We start from the raw sequence: 16,326 nt of genomic DNA, 5'->3' as shown, positions 1-16,326 counted from the left end.
AATGACAGTACGGATTCTGTTTTCATATAGACTGCTAAATGCCATCCTGTATCATTCCTCTGACCTTCATCAGATTCTCTCCTTTCAGGGAGATAATATTAAAATCCTTTTGGAAAGAAGACTTAAAGTTACATAGTCAGTTTTTCCTACTATGATTTGGACTCCATTGTGCGCTTTTTCCCTCATTTCACACTTATCAAGGTGTTGGGGAGGTACAGTTTGATTGTCCCTAATTTTAGTTATGAAGGGAGACCTCATGTTGTCATCCCTAATAGATGAGACTTGCACTGAGGGCCAGAAAGGCTGAGGCATAAAGTTGTTTTGTAGCAAAGCTAAGACCAAAATCCAGGTTTTTTGGATTTCATAGACCTAAGCTCTTTATTGAAATAATGCTCTTTATAATTACTCCTGAAACAAAATCTTTAGCATTCACTGAAGGTAATAGAATTATTTTTTAAACATTTTCATTAGCCATATTTCCTTCCTTTGCATATATGTATTCTCTGTGTTTTGTTTTGTTTCGTTTATTCTCTGCATTTCTGTTACCCTTTCTTTTTGTTGGTTGGCAGTCCTTAGCCAGAAGGGTCCAGAGTCCCAGACAATGCCTTTTATTAAAAGCATTTGTTTGGATTACAAATATAATTTGATGATAAATTCAGACTGGTTTACTGATTTCATTTCAGTGGAGCCACAGCATACCCAAGTTTTCCTTGATAAACTAGCTATAAAAACAGCATCTTGGGGCGCCTGGGTGGCTCAGTCTGTTAATTGTCCAACTCTTAATTTCATCTTAGGTCATGATCTCCTGGTCGTGCAATCGAGACTTGCATGGGGCACTGAGTGTGGAGACTGCTTAAGATTCTCTTCCTCTCCCTCCACCCCCTCCCGCCCCTGCAACATCACATTTGACCACTCTCTCTCCCTCTCTCAAAAAAAAAAAAAAAAAAAAGACAGTTTCTCATTCATCTATTCAACATCTATTCAATTGTTGATCTTGATTTATTTGCTCATTCTAAAGCTTTGCTCATATTCTTAACATATACATAAATGGAAATATCATCAATTTCCTTCTTTTTACCTCTATCAGAAATGATCTTTCCAGTCTGGAGAAATAATTATCTGTTTTTAAAATATTCTGTGATGGGGTGCCTGGGTGGCTCAGTCAATTAAGCATTCTACTTCGGCTCAGGTCATGATCTCACAGTTAATGGGTTGGAGCCCCTCATTGGGCTCTGTGCTGACAGCTCAGAGCCTGGAGCCTCCTTCTGATTCTGTGTCTCCTTCTCTTTCTCTCCCTCTCCTCCCTCAAAAATAAATTTAAGAAAAATTAACCAGTGATAATTTTTTTCAATCATCAGTAACTGATACTTACTGTGCACTTATTATAAGTCATGGTTTTTGTGCTCTTTACACATATAAACGTGTGTAATACTTCCAACTTCCCTATGAGTGCAGTGAGTAAGAGTGTTATGCTGGTTTTACAGTGAGGCAATTGAGGCACAGAAAGGTTAAGTTACTTGCCCAAGATCACATAGTAAGTAAGTGTAGAAGCAGGATTCAAACCCAGGTCAGTTTGTTCTGAGTCTCAGCTCTGACCACCAGTATACTCTGTCTCAAAGTGAGTTCTCCCTGTGTTATTTTGCAAATATAATTGAATTTTGTAAATTCTGCTTTCATGGACCTATGGAGAACCATATCAGTTTAGGAAGAGGAGATGGATTTATAAGAGTTCATCATCATGACTGTCCTACAGATTACTCAGTACTTCAGAGGTCAGCAACTTTTCTAGCCCTAATGCCATGAATAAGAATTTCAAAAAAATAAAACAGCAACAACAACAACAACAACAACAAAGAACACTGGGGTCCCTGGGTGGTTCAGTCAGTTAAGCGGCCAACTTCAGCTCAGATCATGATCTCACAGTTCATGGGTTCAAGCCCCGTGTCTGGTTCTGAGCTGTCAGCACAGAGCGTGGAGCCTGCTTCAGATTCTGTGTCTGCCTCTCTCTCTGTCCCTCCCCCGCTCACACTCTGTCTCTCTCTCTCTCTCTGTCTCTCTCAAAAATAAACATTAAGAAAAGAAGAAGAAAACAGTGACAAAAGGCTCAGTCACTTCAGTGTCTGACTCTTGATTTTGGCTCAGGTCATGATTTCATGGTTTCTGAGTTCAAGCCCCACATTGGGCTCCATGCTGACAGTGCAAAACCTGCTTAGGATTCTCTCTCTCTCTCCCCTCCCTCCTTCTTCTTCTCTCTCTCTGCCCCTCCCCCACTCTTTGTCTTTCAGAATAAATAAATTTTAAAACAAAGTGACAAGTATCACTCATAGGCCTTAAGTGAAAGGTAGAGGTTGAGAGTGGGAACTGAGAGATCCATTGTAGGTATTGACTGAGTAGCATTAATATAAAGGGTTTGGCTTCAACTATCTTTACATTCTTTTTTTTTTTTTTAAAGTAAACTATATGCCCAAAGTGGGGCTGAAACTCATAATCCTTAAATTGAGTCACATGCTCTACCGATGGAATCACCCAGGCACCCCCATCTTTATGTTCTTGATATAAATATAATATGTACACCACCCTCTGCTTTTCTCCTTATACTAGTTCTCAGACTTAAATGTAAGCCGATTAGAAAGAAGCCTAGGTGGGAATGCAAACTGGTGCAGCCACTCTAAAAAATAGTGTGAAGGTTTCTCAAAAAATGAAAAATAGAACTATTCTATGATCTAGCAATTGCACTACTAGGTATTTATCCAAAGAATACAGGAGTGCTGATTCAAAGGGTCACACGCACCCCTGTGTTTATAGCAGCGCTATGGATAATAGCCAAAGTATGGAAAAAGCCCAAATGTCCATCAACTGATAAATGGATGAAGAAGATGTGATAATATATATCTCATATATGTATAACACACACACATACATATATATGATATATTATATCCACAATGGAATATTACTTGGCAATCAAAAAGAATAGAATCTTGCCATTCTGAACAACATGGATGGAACTAGAGAGTATAATGCCAAGCAAAATTAGAGAGAGACTTCACTCATGTGTGGAATTTAAGATACAGAACAGATGAACCTAAGGGAAGGGAAGCAAACATAATATAAAAACAAGGAGGGGGACAAAACATAAGAGACTCAAATATAGAGAACAAACTGAAATTCTTTAATAGCAACAGATATGCAGTCAATGTTCTGATGTCCAGTTGTCATAGAAATCTATATTTTAAAAAGTTTGTTTACATCAGGGCTCAAGTAAGATCTCTGCATTGCAACTGGTAGAGCTTTAAATCACCTTTACCCTCAAGGCTGTCCCTGTAGAGGATAGAGACCCCATCTTTCTCTTTTTTTTCCTTGAAATGTTTTTGTTATGCTGGATTTTTAATCCTTTAGGGTTTTCCAGAGTCTGCATTTTGCTGATCTCAGCTCCCTTTGTTGTTTAACATATCCCTCTGTACTCTCAATCTCCAGAGGAGTTGGCTCCTATTTTCTCTTTCCTATTCCTTACTGTTTATTTGCTGCACATTGTACAAAAGTAGAAAAATAAACATTTCTTAGGGATATGTATGGAAATGGACAAAAGAAGCCTAGGAATCTTCTCCACCTACTGCCCATTCGCCTACTCTGAAGTCACAGCTTTGTCTTCCCCACCTTCTGTTTCACTTACTGTAAAAGTAGCCTTACTTTTTTCTCTTCCCACTGAGTAGGAATTGTGTGTGTCATCTCTGGTCTGAAAGCCTAGCACAGTGCCTGGCTTACGATACTCGGTAGCCGTTCAGAGGATGAATAAATGCAGATCAATATACTTTGCTTCCTAAAACCTGGGCTAATATCCACTCAATTTTATAGCAGCTGTCAGCATACATTGAAAGGGTGCTAATTATGGAATGTACATGACAGGAAGGCTAGAAGCCTTTTCAAAGTATGAGTTCACATCATGAGTGTTATGAAGATGTGAGTGTCTATGCAGGCAACTCCTAGGCATTCCTTGCTGGTATATTAGTTTTTAAGAGGTCTTGATTAGCTAGGTCTCCATATGAAATACCAGGAAAGGCATCCATCTGGTCTGCTTTGCCTTTTGGAGGCAGTTGCCTGTATCTCTTTGCCTAGAGCCTGCATATGCAGCAAGGTAATCTGGCCCCAGAGCCTGCACACTCACTTCCACGTCAGACTGTAGAAACTGTCAAGAATGAAAACTGTCGGGGCTTCTGAGTGGCTTAGTCAGTTAAGCATCCGACTTTCACTTAGGTCATGATCTCGCGGTTCGTGGGTTCGAGCCCCGTGTCGGGCTCTGTGTTGACTGCCAGCTCGGAGCCTGGAGCCTGTTTCAGAGTCTGTGATTCCCTCTCTCTCTGACCCTCCCCTGCTCACGCTGTCTCTCTCTCTCTCCTAGAAATAAATAAAACATTAAAAAAAAAAAAGAATGAAAACTGTCAACTCTGGGGCACCTGGGTGGCTCAGTTGGTTGAGCGTCTGACTTTAGCTCAGGTCATGATCTCACGGTTCGTGAATTTGACCCCACATCCGGCTTGCCGCTGTCAGCCTATCTCCCTCTCTCTGACCCTCCCCATCTTGTGTTCTCCCCCCAAAATAAATAAGTATTAAAAAAAAAAAAAGCAAAACAAAACAAAAAATTGTCCACCCTGCTATGTGTTTCCCTGCATTCTATCATTTAATCCCCATTACCTCAGGCGAACTAGGCCTCAGGGGAACTAGGGCCCAAGAAAGTTGAGAAACTTGCTGGCTAGTAAGTGATAGCATAGGAGCTCAGATCCACTGGGGCCTGGCTCCAGAGACTCTTCAGCCCCAGGTCGGCCCAGTATTCTAAAGAGCAAGAGGGCTTGGGGTTGCAGGTGGAAGGATCCTGGCATGCAGTGTTAATGCGTGCGTGCTCTCTTAAAGGTACTTCCCGCCCACTGCCCCTTTCTAAAATAAGCCCTCAGAGACACAGCTTGGCTGAGGCCTTAACCTCAGCTGCGGCTGTGTAGCCCCTGGAAGGGCCAGATTCCTTGCAGCACAGCCGCTGGGGCTCTGCACAGGGTGGCCTGGGGGTCCTTCACTCCCAATGAACTCAAGAACTTGCTGGAAACAACAGGAATGGGCTTCCAAAGCTTTGGCCCTACCTTGGTGGTTTTGTTGGTCTGGCACTCCGTTACAAGGAGAGCCTTCTTGTGTATCGATTGTAGAAAAGAGACCTTTATCTTGGGATGTCGACAATTAAGGAAACTTCAGAAATGTAGTTTTTCCTGTAATTGATGGATTTAGTAAACTAGCAGGCTCTGTATGGAATTAGGGAATATTGTCACTACCATACTGCTTTTCATTTCCTCTCACCCCAGCCACCACACCTGCCTTTTCTCAGGGGCTATGAACCCCAAATGCTCACTGTATTTCATAGTGATTTAGAGCTATTTGTCATCTCATTAGTCTAATCCCAGGAATTTTATTTGCAGTGCTGTTTTGGATGCTGGAGACAGAAAAGAATAATGTCGGCATACTAGGTATTTAGTAAATATCTGTTAAGTGAATAAATGGATGGACAAGCTGACTATAAAATGGCTTTCTGCCCTTCATTTGTTTCTCACCAAATGCCTGTTTTACTCCCACTGTATAAAGGCAATATTAAGAATCTGAAAGTGCCGGGGCNCAGAAGACACTGTTGGTGCCCTAGCTAAAATTAGGTCCATGAGCCTGTAGTGTACACAGATACCTATGACACATGGCAGAGTAGGAAGGTGCTATCAATAAGAAGGTCCTGGCAGTTGGGGGAAAAAGATGGCCATGGCTGGGAACCAGGGAACACATAGCAGTAGGTGAGGGCTGAGCTTGCCTTGGAGGATGAGTCAGAATGTTAGTTCAAGGNGGGAAGACATGGCAGGTGCAAGGTGCTGAGGGGGAGGACATGGCAGGTATAAGGTGCTTAGGACATGCCAGGCAGTGGGATTGGCTTGGGTGGAGACCACAGATCTGAGGAGGGAGCTTTAAGTGATTGACTCAGCTTAGAGTACAGAGTGGTTTTGGGCTGGTGTTACGACCATGCTGGGAGGTCCTCCGTGGTGGAGGGAGACATGGCAAGTCTGAGAAAAGGTCAGAGAGTGAGAATGGAGAAAAGGCTCTGTAACTGTTATTTTAGATTCTCTTTCTTTCCATTCCTTCTGTTTTATGCTCAGTGAGGTTACTTCACACCCCACACCATCTTGCACATCTTCACGACATTATTGCTAAAATAGTGCTTTGATCATACTATTTACAGCTCTGTGGATACATGAACCCCTATAGAGTACATTTAAAACTTTTTGGTTGAGGTTTCAAAGTTCTCCTAATCTGGCCTGTGACAACTGCATTCTTATCCTCTGGCTCCCTTACCTAACCACCCACTTTTCAAGCCCTTCCCTAGATCCCCTTTTCAAAGTCATAGTCTACTTATGTGCACCTTACCTACATCTTTACCCTTATCCCACATACCTTTGCTGGTACCATCCTTCCAGCTTGAATGTCCTCTCCCTTCATCCATGTCCATCGGAATCTCCAAGGCCCATTTTTTAATCTCCAAAAATTTAAACTCTTGGAAGTAGGAAACCAAGACGCACCTGGGTGGCTCAGTTGGTTGAGCGTCCAACTTTGGCTCAGGTCATGATCTCACGGTTCATGAATTTGAGCCCCACATTGGGCCCTCTGCTGTCAGCACAGAGCCAGCTTTGGACCCTCTGTCCACCTCCCTCTGCCTCTACGTTGTGTGCATGTGCATCCCCGCTTTCAAAAATAGACAAACATTTTAAAAAGTAGGAAACCAAATCCTTATATTTACACCCATCATTGCCTTATGGATAGTAAGCACCAAGCAAATGGTGAATAAATAAATAATTGTATGTCAGCCCTTTTTATCCACTATTCCTAAATATAACCAAAAATAGCTATATGCGCCAGGTAAAGAGGCCTTCCATTTGTACAGTGTTTCAGAGTTATCAAAGTTCATGTCATAGCAGTCTAGAACACCTAATCTGGAACTGGACTGTCAGAGTCCCAACTGCTGCTGCCACTTAGCAGCTGTGTGACCTTGGGCAAGTTAGTTAACCTCTCTATGCCTTTCTTTACTCTTCTGTATGACAGAGAGAATACAGTTACATACCTCCTAAGAGTTTTTAGAAAGACTAAATAAGCTATTATTTATAAAATGTTTAGAATGGTGTCTGGCACATAGTAAGCATTATATAATGCTTATTTAGCTAAATACATATATTTTATAGATATGTGTTAATGGTCTACGTTATATACATACCTACACACATAAGTATTCAGTAAAGTTTGTTACACGCACACACACCTAGAAACACACAATTGAGTGTCCACAATGACCCTGTAAGGTGAGCAGAAGTGTAAAATAAATTCCCCATACCTGGTAAGTGGTAGACCCATTCCTGGAACCGTGTTTTCTACTTGTGTGACAACATCAGAAAATAGTAAAGCCTTAAGCCACTGATCTTCTCCAGACACATAGTTTTCAGATACATAATGATGTCATGACACTAAATATTAAAATTTACTATAGATATTTTAATTATTTTGACTTAAAGTCCAGGAGGAGTGTCAGATACATTATATGAGTCTGTCAATAAGGAAAAAAATATTAATAGCTTCTGTGCAAAAGTTTTTGCATAGGATTTCACAAGTGCAAAGATGTAGCCACTTTCTACTTTATTCTTCTACAGTTAAGAAAAGATGGAGTAGGAAAGATAAATTGAGTGTGTTCCATGCAGAATTATGCATGAAGTTTTAGTAGAGAAGAATTCAAATAGGAAAATATGTTATCGGAGTATATTTAAATGGATATATGACTATCGTGTCATTTGGTATGCAAATACTTGTGTTTGCATTAAGCTGATGGAGAACCTATTATTTTCTTTGCAGTACATGTAAAAAAGGCACCTTTAAGAAATAAAAGCTTTCTTCTACTTCTTTGAAAAAGTGAAGACTGTCTGTTATTTTATTTTAAATACAAAACACATTTAACTGCTGTCAACAGCTTACATTTTAAATAATGCAATTTGTACTTGCATTCATTATCTGCAATTAGAGTTCTAAAAAGCTTTCAGTGTTCTTCTCCTCAACTTTTAAAATTCATTCATTGTCATTGTTAACATTTTAGGAAATAGTGGAAACCTTAAGTTGCATTGCAGAACTGAACAAAGAAATTTCCTTCTGGAAATTACCATCCAACTAGATAGAAAACCCTCAGCTATTGTGCTGAACCAAGTTATCATGAGATGTTTACACCCTTTTCTTGCCAGTGTTAGGTCAAGAATGTTTTCCTCTTAGGGCTTCTAGATGGCTCATTTGGTTAAGCCTCTGACTCTTCGTTTCAGCACAGATCATGATATCATGGTTTGTGAGATCCAGTCCCACATCAGGCTCCATGCTGACAGCATGGACCCTACTTTGGATTCTTTCTGTCTCTTTTTTTCTCTCTCTCTGTTTCTCTCTCTCTCTCTCTCTCTCTCTGTCCACCCCCTCAAAATAAATAAATAAATATTTTTAAAAAAGAATGTTTTTCNAAGCGAAAGTCGGACGCTTAACCGACTAAGCCACCCAGGCGCCCCAAGAATGTTTTTCTTTTAACCCAGTCTAGTTTATAAGAACACCATGCTGGCAGCCAGCTCAGTGTCCTTAGTTCATAAGGCTTAGTTTCTGCAAATCACTTACCTACATTGCTTTACAGCATCTAAATAAAGCAAGAGTTCGAGTCTTCAGGATGTTTTTTTTTGTTGTTGTTGTTGTTTTTTAATATTTTTATTTATTTCTAGGAGAGANGCTCCAGGCTCCGAGCTGGCAGTCAGCACAGAGCCCGACGCGGGGCTCGAACCCACGAACCGCGAGATCATGACCTAAGCGAAAGTCGGACGCTCAACCGACTAAGCCACCCAGGCGCCCCTTCAGGATGTTTTTAAAATAAATAATTCTCAGATACCCATGGCTGTCTGGAATACCTTTTCATCTATGTATGATGGGAGTCACAGGTTCTCATTTCTTCCTGAGTATTAGCAAGAAGAATACAGACAGCCGAGCAGCTGTGAATGAGTGTGTGTGTGTGTGTGTGAGAGAGAGAGAGAGAGAGAGAGAGAGAGAGAGAGAGGTTTTTTCTTTCACCCTCTCTTTAAAGATGTAATTGGAACCAGGACCTAATGGTGTGTGGGTTTGCTGCAGGCAGGGTGTACAAACAGAGCCAAACCTAGAAATGCAAGGTGTGTAGTACATTCATTGACCTCACTGTTTGCCCAGCTGTAGGGTTACTCCCTTTTTATTCCCCAGCTGCCCAGCTGCATCTCAGTGCTATTTTATTTTTCTTTTAAACTGGAGTAACCAATGAAACCTCTCCTGGACAGGGTTGATAATTACTAAAAACAGACAACTTCGCAATTACACACAGCTCAGAAAAAGCTGCCATGCTTTGTACTTTAGCCCTTACTTTGTTCTTGTTCAGCAATGCCTTTTAGCTTACCTTAAAAAGGTATATATTGCAGTGATGCTTCTGGTTTCCAAACTATTTTAAAATTCATCTTTTGAAATGAAAAAAAAATCAAGTTCCTTATTTCAAAATGTGACATTAAATCTCTTCTTAACAACTACATTTTAGTTATAGAATTGGCCCCAAATAACTTCTGGTTATATATGAATGAAATAAAATCTATTTTATGTGGATGCGAATTTGACATAATTTGTGGAAAAGTGCCTCCACAGATAAGCGGGTGCTGAATTCTAGTTTGTTCCTTGATACATCAGTTGCACTGGACCTTATTGTTGTTTCTTTTTTTTTTTTTTTTAATTTTTATTTATTTCTAGGAGAGAGAGAGAGAGACAGCGTGAGCAGGGGAGGGTCAGAGAGAGAGGGAGTCACAGACTGAAACAGGCTCCAGGCTCTGAGCTGGCAGTCAGCACAGAGCCCGACGCGGGGCTTGAACCCACGAACCGCGAGCTCATGACCTAAGCGAAAGTCGGACGCTTAACCGACTAAGCCACCCAGGCGCCCCTACTGTTGTTTCTTTTAAGGAGTATAAATGTGCTTAAGGTAAACAGATTTCAGCATTGGCCCCGATGTCTGACTCTGCTTATAAAAGCAAGTTGAAATTATATTGGAAAATCTGTGACTGTTGTTCTGTGTCTAAAAAAACAGGGATTATATACAGATATAATAGCTACTGTAAGAGTAAATATACTTATTTGTTATTTGAGAAAATGTTTATTAAACACTTGTGTTTTCTAAATGCTTTGGAAAATAACTACACACATCAAGTTTTTCAGATTAGCAGAGTATTAAATTGGAAGTTTGTGTCAAAGCCTCAAAAATGTGCAGACTGTCTAACTTTGCAATTCTCCTCTGAAAAGGTACCGTAAGACATATGATAATTTTGTGCACAAATATTTCTGTGGCCATAATATAAAAATGTTAGAAATTTAAATTTTATTGAATTTAACAAAATTAGTTGAGAATTGTTTATGTACGTTTAGAACATACATGGAAAGGATACATTAAATTTTTTATTTTCTATGTATTCCTAAATGTATTAAAATGCAACTTAGGTGTATCATTTATAAAAGAAGAAATAGGATATGTATAAAAGATTTCAGCACAATTTTCTTTATAAAGCAAAAAGTTGATATATCCTAAAATGTTCAACAAATGGAAATTAGTCAAGTTGTGTCCAGTCATATAAAGAAATATTATACAGGGGCTCCTGGGTGGCTCAGTCAGTTAAGCATCCGACTTCGGCTCAGGTCATGATCTCACGATTTGTGGGTTTGAGCCCCGCGTCGGGCTCTGTGCTGACAGCTAGCTCAGAGCCTGTAGCCTGTTTCAGATTCTGTATCTCCCTCTCTCTCTGCCCCTCCCCCGCTTACTCTCTCTCTTTCTCTCAGAAATAAAGCATTAAAAAAAAAAAAGAAATATTACATAGCCCTTAAAAATATTTTTAGAAGAACACTTAGTGTTATAGAAAAGCAATACTAAATGAAAAAACAATATAGAAGGTTAAAAATAGCTACTACAGTATGGTACAAATTTTTAAAAGGAGAAATATGTGTCATTTTCAGATAAAGAAATGTGTATGTGTGTCTGTGTGTTTTCGTAGGATAACAACCAAGTGACTGTACCAAAAATCCTAACAGTAGTCATCACTGTGTGCTTTTTATATTTTCTTTTTTTGTGTCATATGTTTTCTACGTTGATCATAAAGTATAACTTTGTGGTCAGAAAAACAATTTTCTTAAACTATGTATGAACTTTAATATTTACATTTTGCATTTTGGCAAGTAGACTTTATAAAAGAAATACTCTTTAGTAAAAGCTGTACTCATTTGGAGTTTTTTATAATTCCAAGGTTGGGGTAAAATTTATCCATGAATAATGGTTTATCTGCAGATTAATAATGCAGAGATTTTAGAGGACACTTTTAAGCTTAAGGGAACTTTTCAAGTGCACTGAAAGCATGCATAAAGCTCTGTAAATCATTTTTTCATCAAAGCCTATCCCCTAAGTGCCTCTTCCTGGCTGGTGAATTTGCATATTTCTCTTTCCTTATGTAGACGCAATAGTCCATAATTCATCTCCTTGACTAACAGTCTGGCTTTCCCCCTGCCAGTTGTAAGGTGATATTTTTAACGTATTCCTCATATAATGGCTTCCATTCACCCTCTGAGTTACAGACAGGCATCTTGTAACAATTTGGGTCACATTTTCACAGGTGATGAAAACATACCATATGTATCATGCAGAGAGCATCAGCGCAGAGAGCAAGCTGAAAGAGGCTGAGAAACAAGAAGAAAAGCAAATTGGAAGATCCGGTGATCCGGTCTTTCATATTAGACTGGAGGAGAGACATCAGCGGCGAAGCTCTGTAAAGAAAATTGAAAAGATGAAAGAAAAAGTAAGTGAAAACATTACAGAGCCTTTCTGTCCTCAGTTGAGGTGACGGTGCTAAGAACACTGTTGCAATAACTGATAGACACACATTATAAATTGTGAAATGACACACATTTCCTCCAACAGGAATGAAAAATGTTTAAGAAACATAAAAATCATGTAATAACAGCTGGACATCATTTAGTGTTGAATGCCAAGTATTCAACACACAATGTGGAGGACTTGAATATCATTAACAAAGAGATTTCATTGCAAATGGGCCTGAAGCTCAAATACATTGTTGGGTACTTTTAGTTATTTAAATCAGTTTCAAAATGTACTTTTCTCAGAGGACTTCAAAAGGTCATTTGTGTATGTAGAATACATTGTTTAAATTAATAGAAGGTATATATATTTCTGTGCCTACATGACTTTGCTCTTTCCCAATGGATCTTCTTCGTTTTCAGAGACAAGCAAAGTATTCGGAAAACAAGCTAAAATCAATTAAGGCACGGAATGAATATCTCCTAACCCTTGAAGCAACCAATGCCTCAGTTTTCAAGTATTATATTCATGATCTTTCAGATTTAATTGACGTAAGTACTTGAAATTTTTATATTTTCTATATTTAAAAAAAATTTTAACTTATTTATTTTAGTGATCTCTCTGTCCAGTGTGGGACTGGAACCAGCAACCTCAAGACCACTCACTCTTCCAGGACGCCTGGGTGGCTCCGTCAGTTGAGTGTCTGACTCTTGAGTTTGGCTCAGGCCATGATCTCATGGTGTACGAGTTTGAGCCCAGCGTCAGGCTCTGCACTGTCCGCACAGAGCCTGCTTGGGGTTCTCTCTCTCCATCTCTCTGTCCGTCAAAATAAATAAATAAACTTAAAAAGAAAAAAGAGAGAGAAAGAGTTTTCTCTCTTCCAACTGAGCCAGCCTGGCACCCCTCTATTTTCCATATTAACATGTAACTAGCAATAATTATTTTATTGATTCTAAAATACCATCATTTCTGAAACCAATGTTATTTCATGTAATACTCAGAAAGAAAAAATGCTGCCAGTTAAATTGTACATGATACCAAGACACCATCGATTCTAAGATGCATGTGAAAAAGTGTGCATCCCAAAACCAGTAGAAAGCAAATTATTAAGTTCTGTAAAGCTCTGAATGCCTGGTAACCTCAGCTGGGAAGGGGACCCAGGCATCTTTAAATTATGGGATGACACACCCTAACTGCATTCATTGATTCAGAATATATTTCTTAGTGGGCCGCCTGGGTGGCTCAGTCAGTTAAGCATCCAACTTGGGCTCGGGTCATGATCTCACAGTTCATGGATGTGAGCTCCGCATCGGGCTCCATGCTGACAGCTCAGAGCCTGGAGCCTGCTTCTGATTCTATGTGTGTGTGTGTGTCTCTCTCTCTGTCCCTCCCCTACTTGCACTTTCTCTCACTCTCTCTCTCTCAAATAAATAAACATTAAAAAAAAAAAAAAGAACACATTTCCTGCTTATTTCAGTGCCTTGGTGGCTCATTTGGTTAAGTGTCCAACTTTGGCTCAGGTGATGATCTCACAATTCGTGGGTTCAAGCCCCACATCGGGTTCTGTGCTGACAGCTCAGAGCCTGAAGCCTGCTTCAGATTCTATATCTCCCTCTCTCTGTCTGCCCCTCCCTCTGTCTGCCCCTCTGTCTCCCTCCCCCTCAAAAATAAATGAACATTTAAAGAATACATTTCTTGGGCCCTACTGTTGTGAGATGCTGAGGCTTTGAGAAGCATATACAATTCTTTTTCTTTTTTTCTTTTAATTCCAGGTAGTTAACATCCAATATTATATTAATTTGAAGTGTATGATATTATGACATAACAGTTCCATCCACCACCGTGTGCTCATCACAAGTGCACTTCTTAATTTCCATCACCTATTTTATCCATTCCCCACCCCCAAGCATATACACTTCTTCAGGAATGGAAAGTGGAAAAGACAGATACTAAGCAAATGACTACACACATGATAGCTTTGTTCCTAGTTGTGGCAAATACTATAAGCAAAATAGAGTGGACTGAGACCACATTTTTAAATTTATCCAACTCTGTATTTCTCTCCAAGGATATGCTGTGCAAAGCAGTAATTGGGCTCGTTCCGAACCCTCCCAAGTCTATATGCAGTGTTACGTTCACGCAGTGATTACTGCTGCGACTCCCCACCTGTAACGCCCAGCATTAAGCTTTCATTCAGAAAACCTGAATGAATAAGTAGCACAGTCACTTTGCAGACACTGTAGGAGACGGCAGAGGTGACACAGACAGAAACCCCAGTCCAAAAACACCCACATCTGCAAATAAAAGAAGAAAAGCAATGTGTCATAAGAAAAGCAGAGGTGAAGTGACAGAGGTTCAGAGAGTTTACTGCTGGAAATCTACTCATGTGCTGCTCTGTGTTGATTGAATTCAACAATTTAAAGATATAAATTTTTTTCCTGTGGCTTATAGCATCATAATTTAGATATATAGTAGGTTAAAGCAACTTTATTTTTATGGACAATTTAAATCTCATTTACCTATTTTAGGACCACAGTTTGGGACTCTTGCAAAAGGATTGTTAAGTAAGGGAATTATGTTTTAGTTTATTAACACTCTGATGTGCCTTTTTAAAAAAAGTTTATTTATTTTTGAGAGTGAGCAAACAGGAGAGGGGCACACAGGGAGAGAAAGAGAATCCCAGGCAGGCTCTGCACCGTCAGAGAGATGCTTAACCAACTGAGCCTCCCAGGCACCCCTGATATTTATCTATTTGGAGGGAGGGAGGGAGAATCCCAAGCAGTGTGGAGCCCAGCATGGCACTCAAACTCACAAGTTGTAAGATCATGACCTGAGCCACCCAGACTCCCTGATGTGCCTTTTTTTAAAAAAAAATTTGAGTCTAAAAACAGTTATATCCTCTACTGTCATAATTTCTTTATACAGAACCCTTTAGTAATAAAACCAGGAAAAACCTTTTTCTCTTCCTTTCTTACAAGTATTTTAGTCAATAATTAATTTCCCTATAGCACTCTGATGAAATGAAAAGAATTTTTTTCCTGCTAGACCGCTAAGTTTTCTGAATAAAAAATGAACACTTTTATAGCCCCTGTTTTCAAACTTAGATTTGCAAGAATTCTGTGAAATATATAGAATATAGAGCTAATTCTTTGTAACTACTCCATTTGCTTATTTTTTGGTTTAGGGCTTATTTTTGGAGTACTTGGCTAGGCTCGAATGAGTTTAACATAAGGAAAAGTCTCCATATACTGAAAAGTATTTTTTAACACCTGCAAAGTGCCAAGCACTCTTTTTGACAATGGGGATCCAGCAATGAACAAAACAAAGTCCATGTCTTCTTAGAGTTTACGTTCTTGTTAAGGAGTCAGCTCATAAACATATTTACACAAACACACACGCACAGACACACACACACACCACACACACACACACACACATTATATAGTAGTGGCAGTGCCATAAATGAAAAGCACTATTGGGGTACTTCTTTTGATGGTATTCAGGAAAAGCCTGGTATTGGAGCAGAGAAGTGAGCTGGAGAGCCCTGTGCCTATATGGGGAAGGAATCCCTCATATAGAAGGACTGGCAAGGCTCAAGGTATAGAGGCCATGATGTGTTTGGCAAGCTGAAGATGCTCAAGAAATAGCAAAGAATGGAGTAAGTGAGGAGGAAGGTTCTGTAAGAGAATGTAGGCAGAAACCCAATTATTTAGGGTCACTTGGACAGGGAAAGGGGTTTAGATTGTGTTGGAAGTGTGGTGGGAAGCCTTGAGGGATTTTACTCAGGGAAGAGTTTACATTTTAAAGACTCACTCTGGCATCTGGGTGGAAGACAGACTGAGGCAAGTGAGGAGGACAAGGGTGAATACGGCAAGCTGTATCTAGAGTCTTTGGTCATTGTCCAAGCTAGAGATGGTGCTGGCTTGGACTGGCACAGTAGCAATAGACCTGTGAGAAGTGGTTGGTTGGATTCAAAATAGAGAAGGTAGAGCTAATAGGAATTTGATATAGTAGTTGAAAAGAAATATAAACATGCCTCCCAGGTTCAGGTCCTGAGTATCTTGGTTAACGGTAGTGCCTTTGACTGAGTTGGGGACCCTGGGGAGAAGTGGGACGAAGGTCAGGGAGCTCTAGTTCTCTTGTTACCTCTAGTAAGATTGAGATAGCCATTGGCTGTCTGGGGAGATGTGCAGTAGCATTCTCAAAATGACTGGCATGTATAGGACAGGACTAGCATTTCAGGACAGTCACCATCATAGTGTCTACTTAACATAAATGAGTTAGAAAAAAGCTTAGGGCGGAAAGCCGACACCACAGAGTGAAAAACACCCGAGGTTAGCTAGCAAGATATTGTAGTGGGATCATGAGTACTTTCCATCTGA

At 39.9% G+C, this 16,326-nt stretch overlaps 1 protein-coding gene across 1 annotated transcript in view; it reads left to right on the top strand.

The window, feature by feature from the left end:
* The window catches only part of SRGAP1 (SLIT-ROBO Rho GTPase activating protein 1), a 281,502-nt gene that overhangs the window by 178,860 nt on the left and 86,316 nt on the right, over positions 1–16,326 (top strand). Inside the window, exons 5-6 of the mRNA XM_077775205.1 lie at positions 11,742–11,924; positions 12,367–12,495. Of these exons, the coding sequence (XP_077631331.1) occupies positions 11,742–11,924; positions 12,367–12,495 (312 nt within the window). The remainder of the gene's footprint in view (positions 1–11,741; positions 11,925–12,366; positions 12,496–16,326) is intronic.

The sequence above is a fragment of the Crocuta crocuta genome, unplaced genomic scaffold (assembly GCF_008692635.1).
Source record: "Crocuta crocuta isolate KB4526 unplaced genomic scaffold, BGI_CrCroc_1.0 scaffold97, whole genome shotgun sequence".
Classification (NCBI taxonomy): domain Eukaryota; kingdom Metazoa; phylum Chordata; class Mammalia; order Carnivora; family Hyaenidae; genus Crocuta; species Crocuta crocuta.
This window is presented reverse-complemented; position numbering and strand designations above follow the sequence as displayed.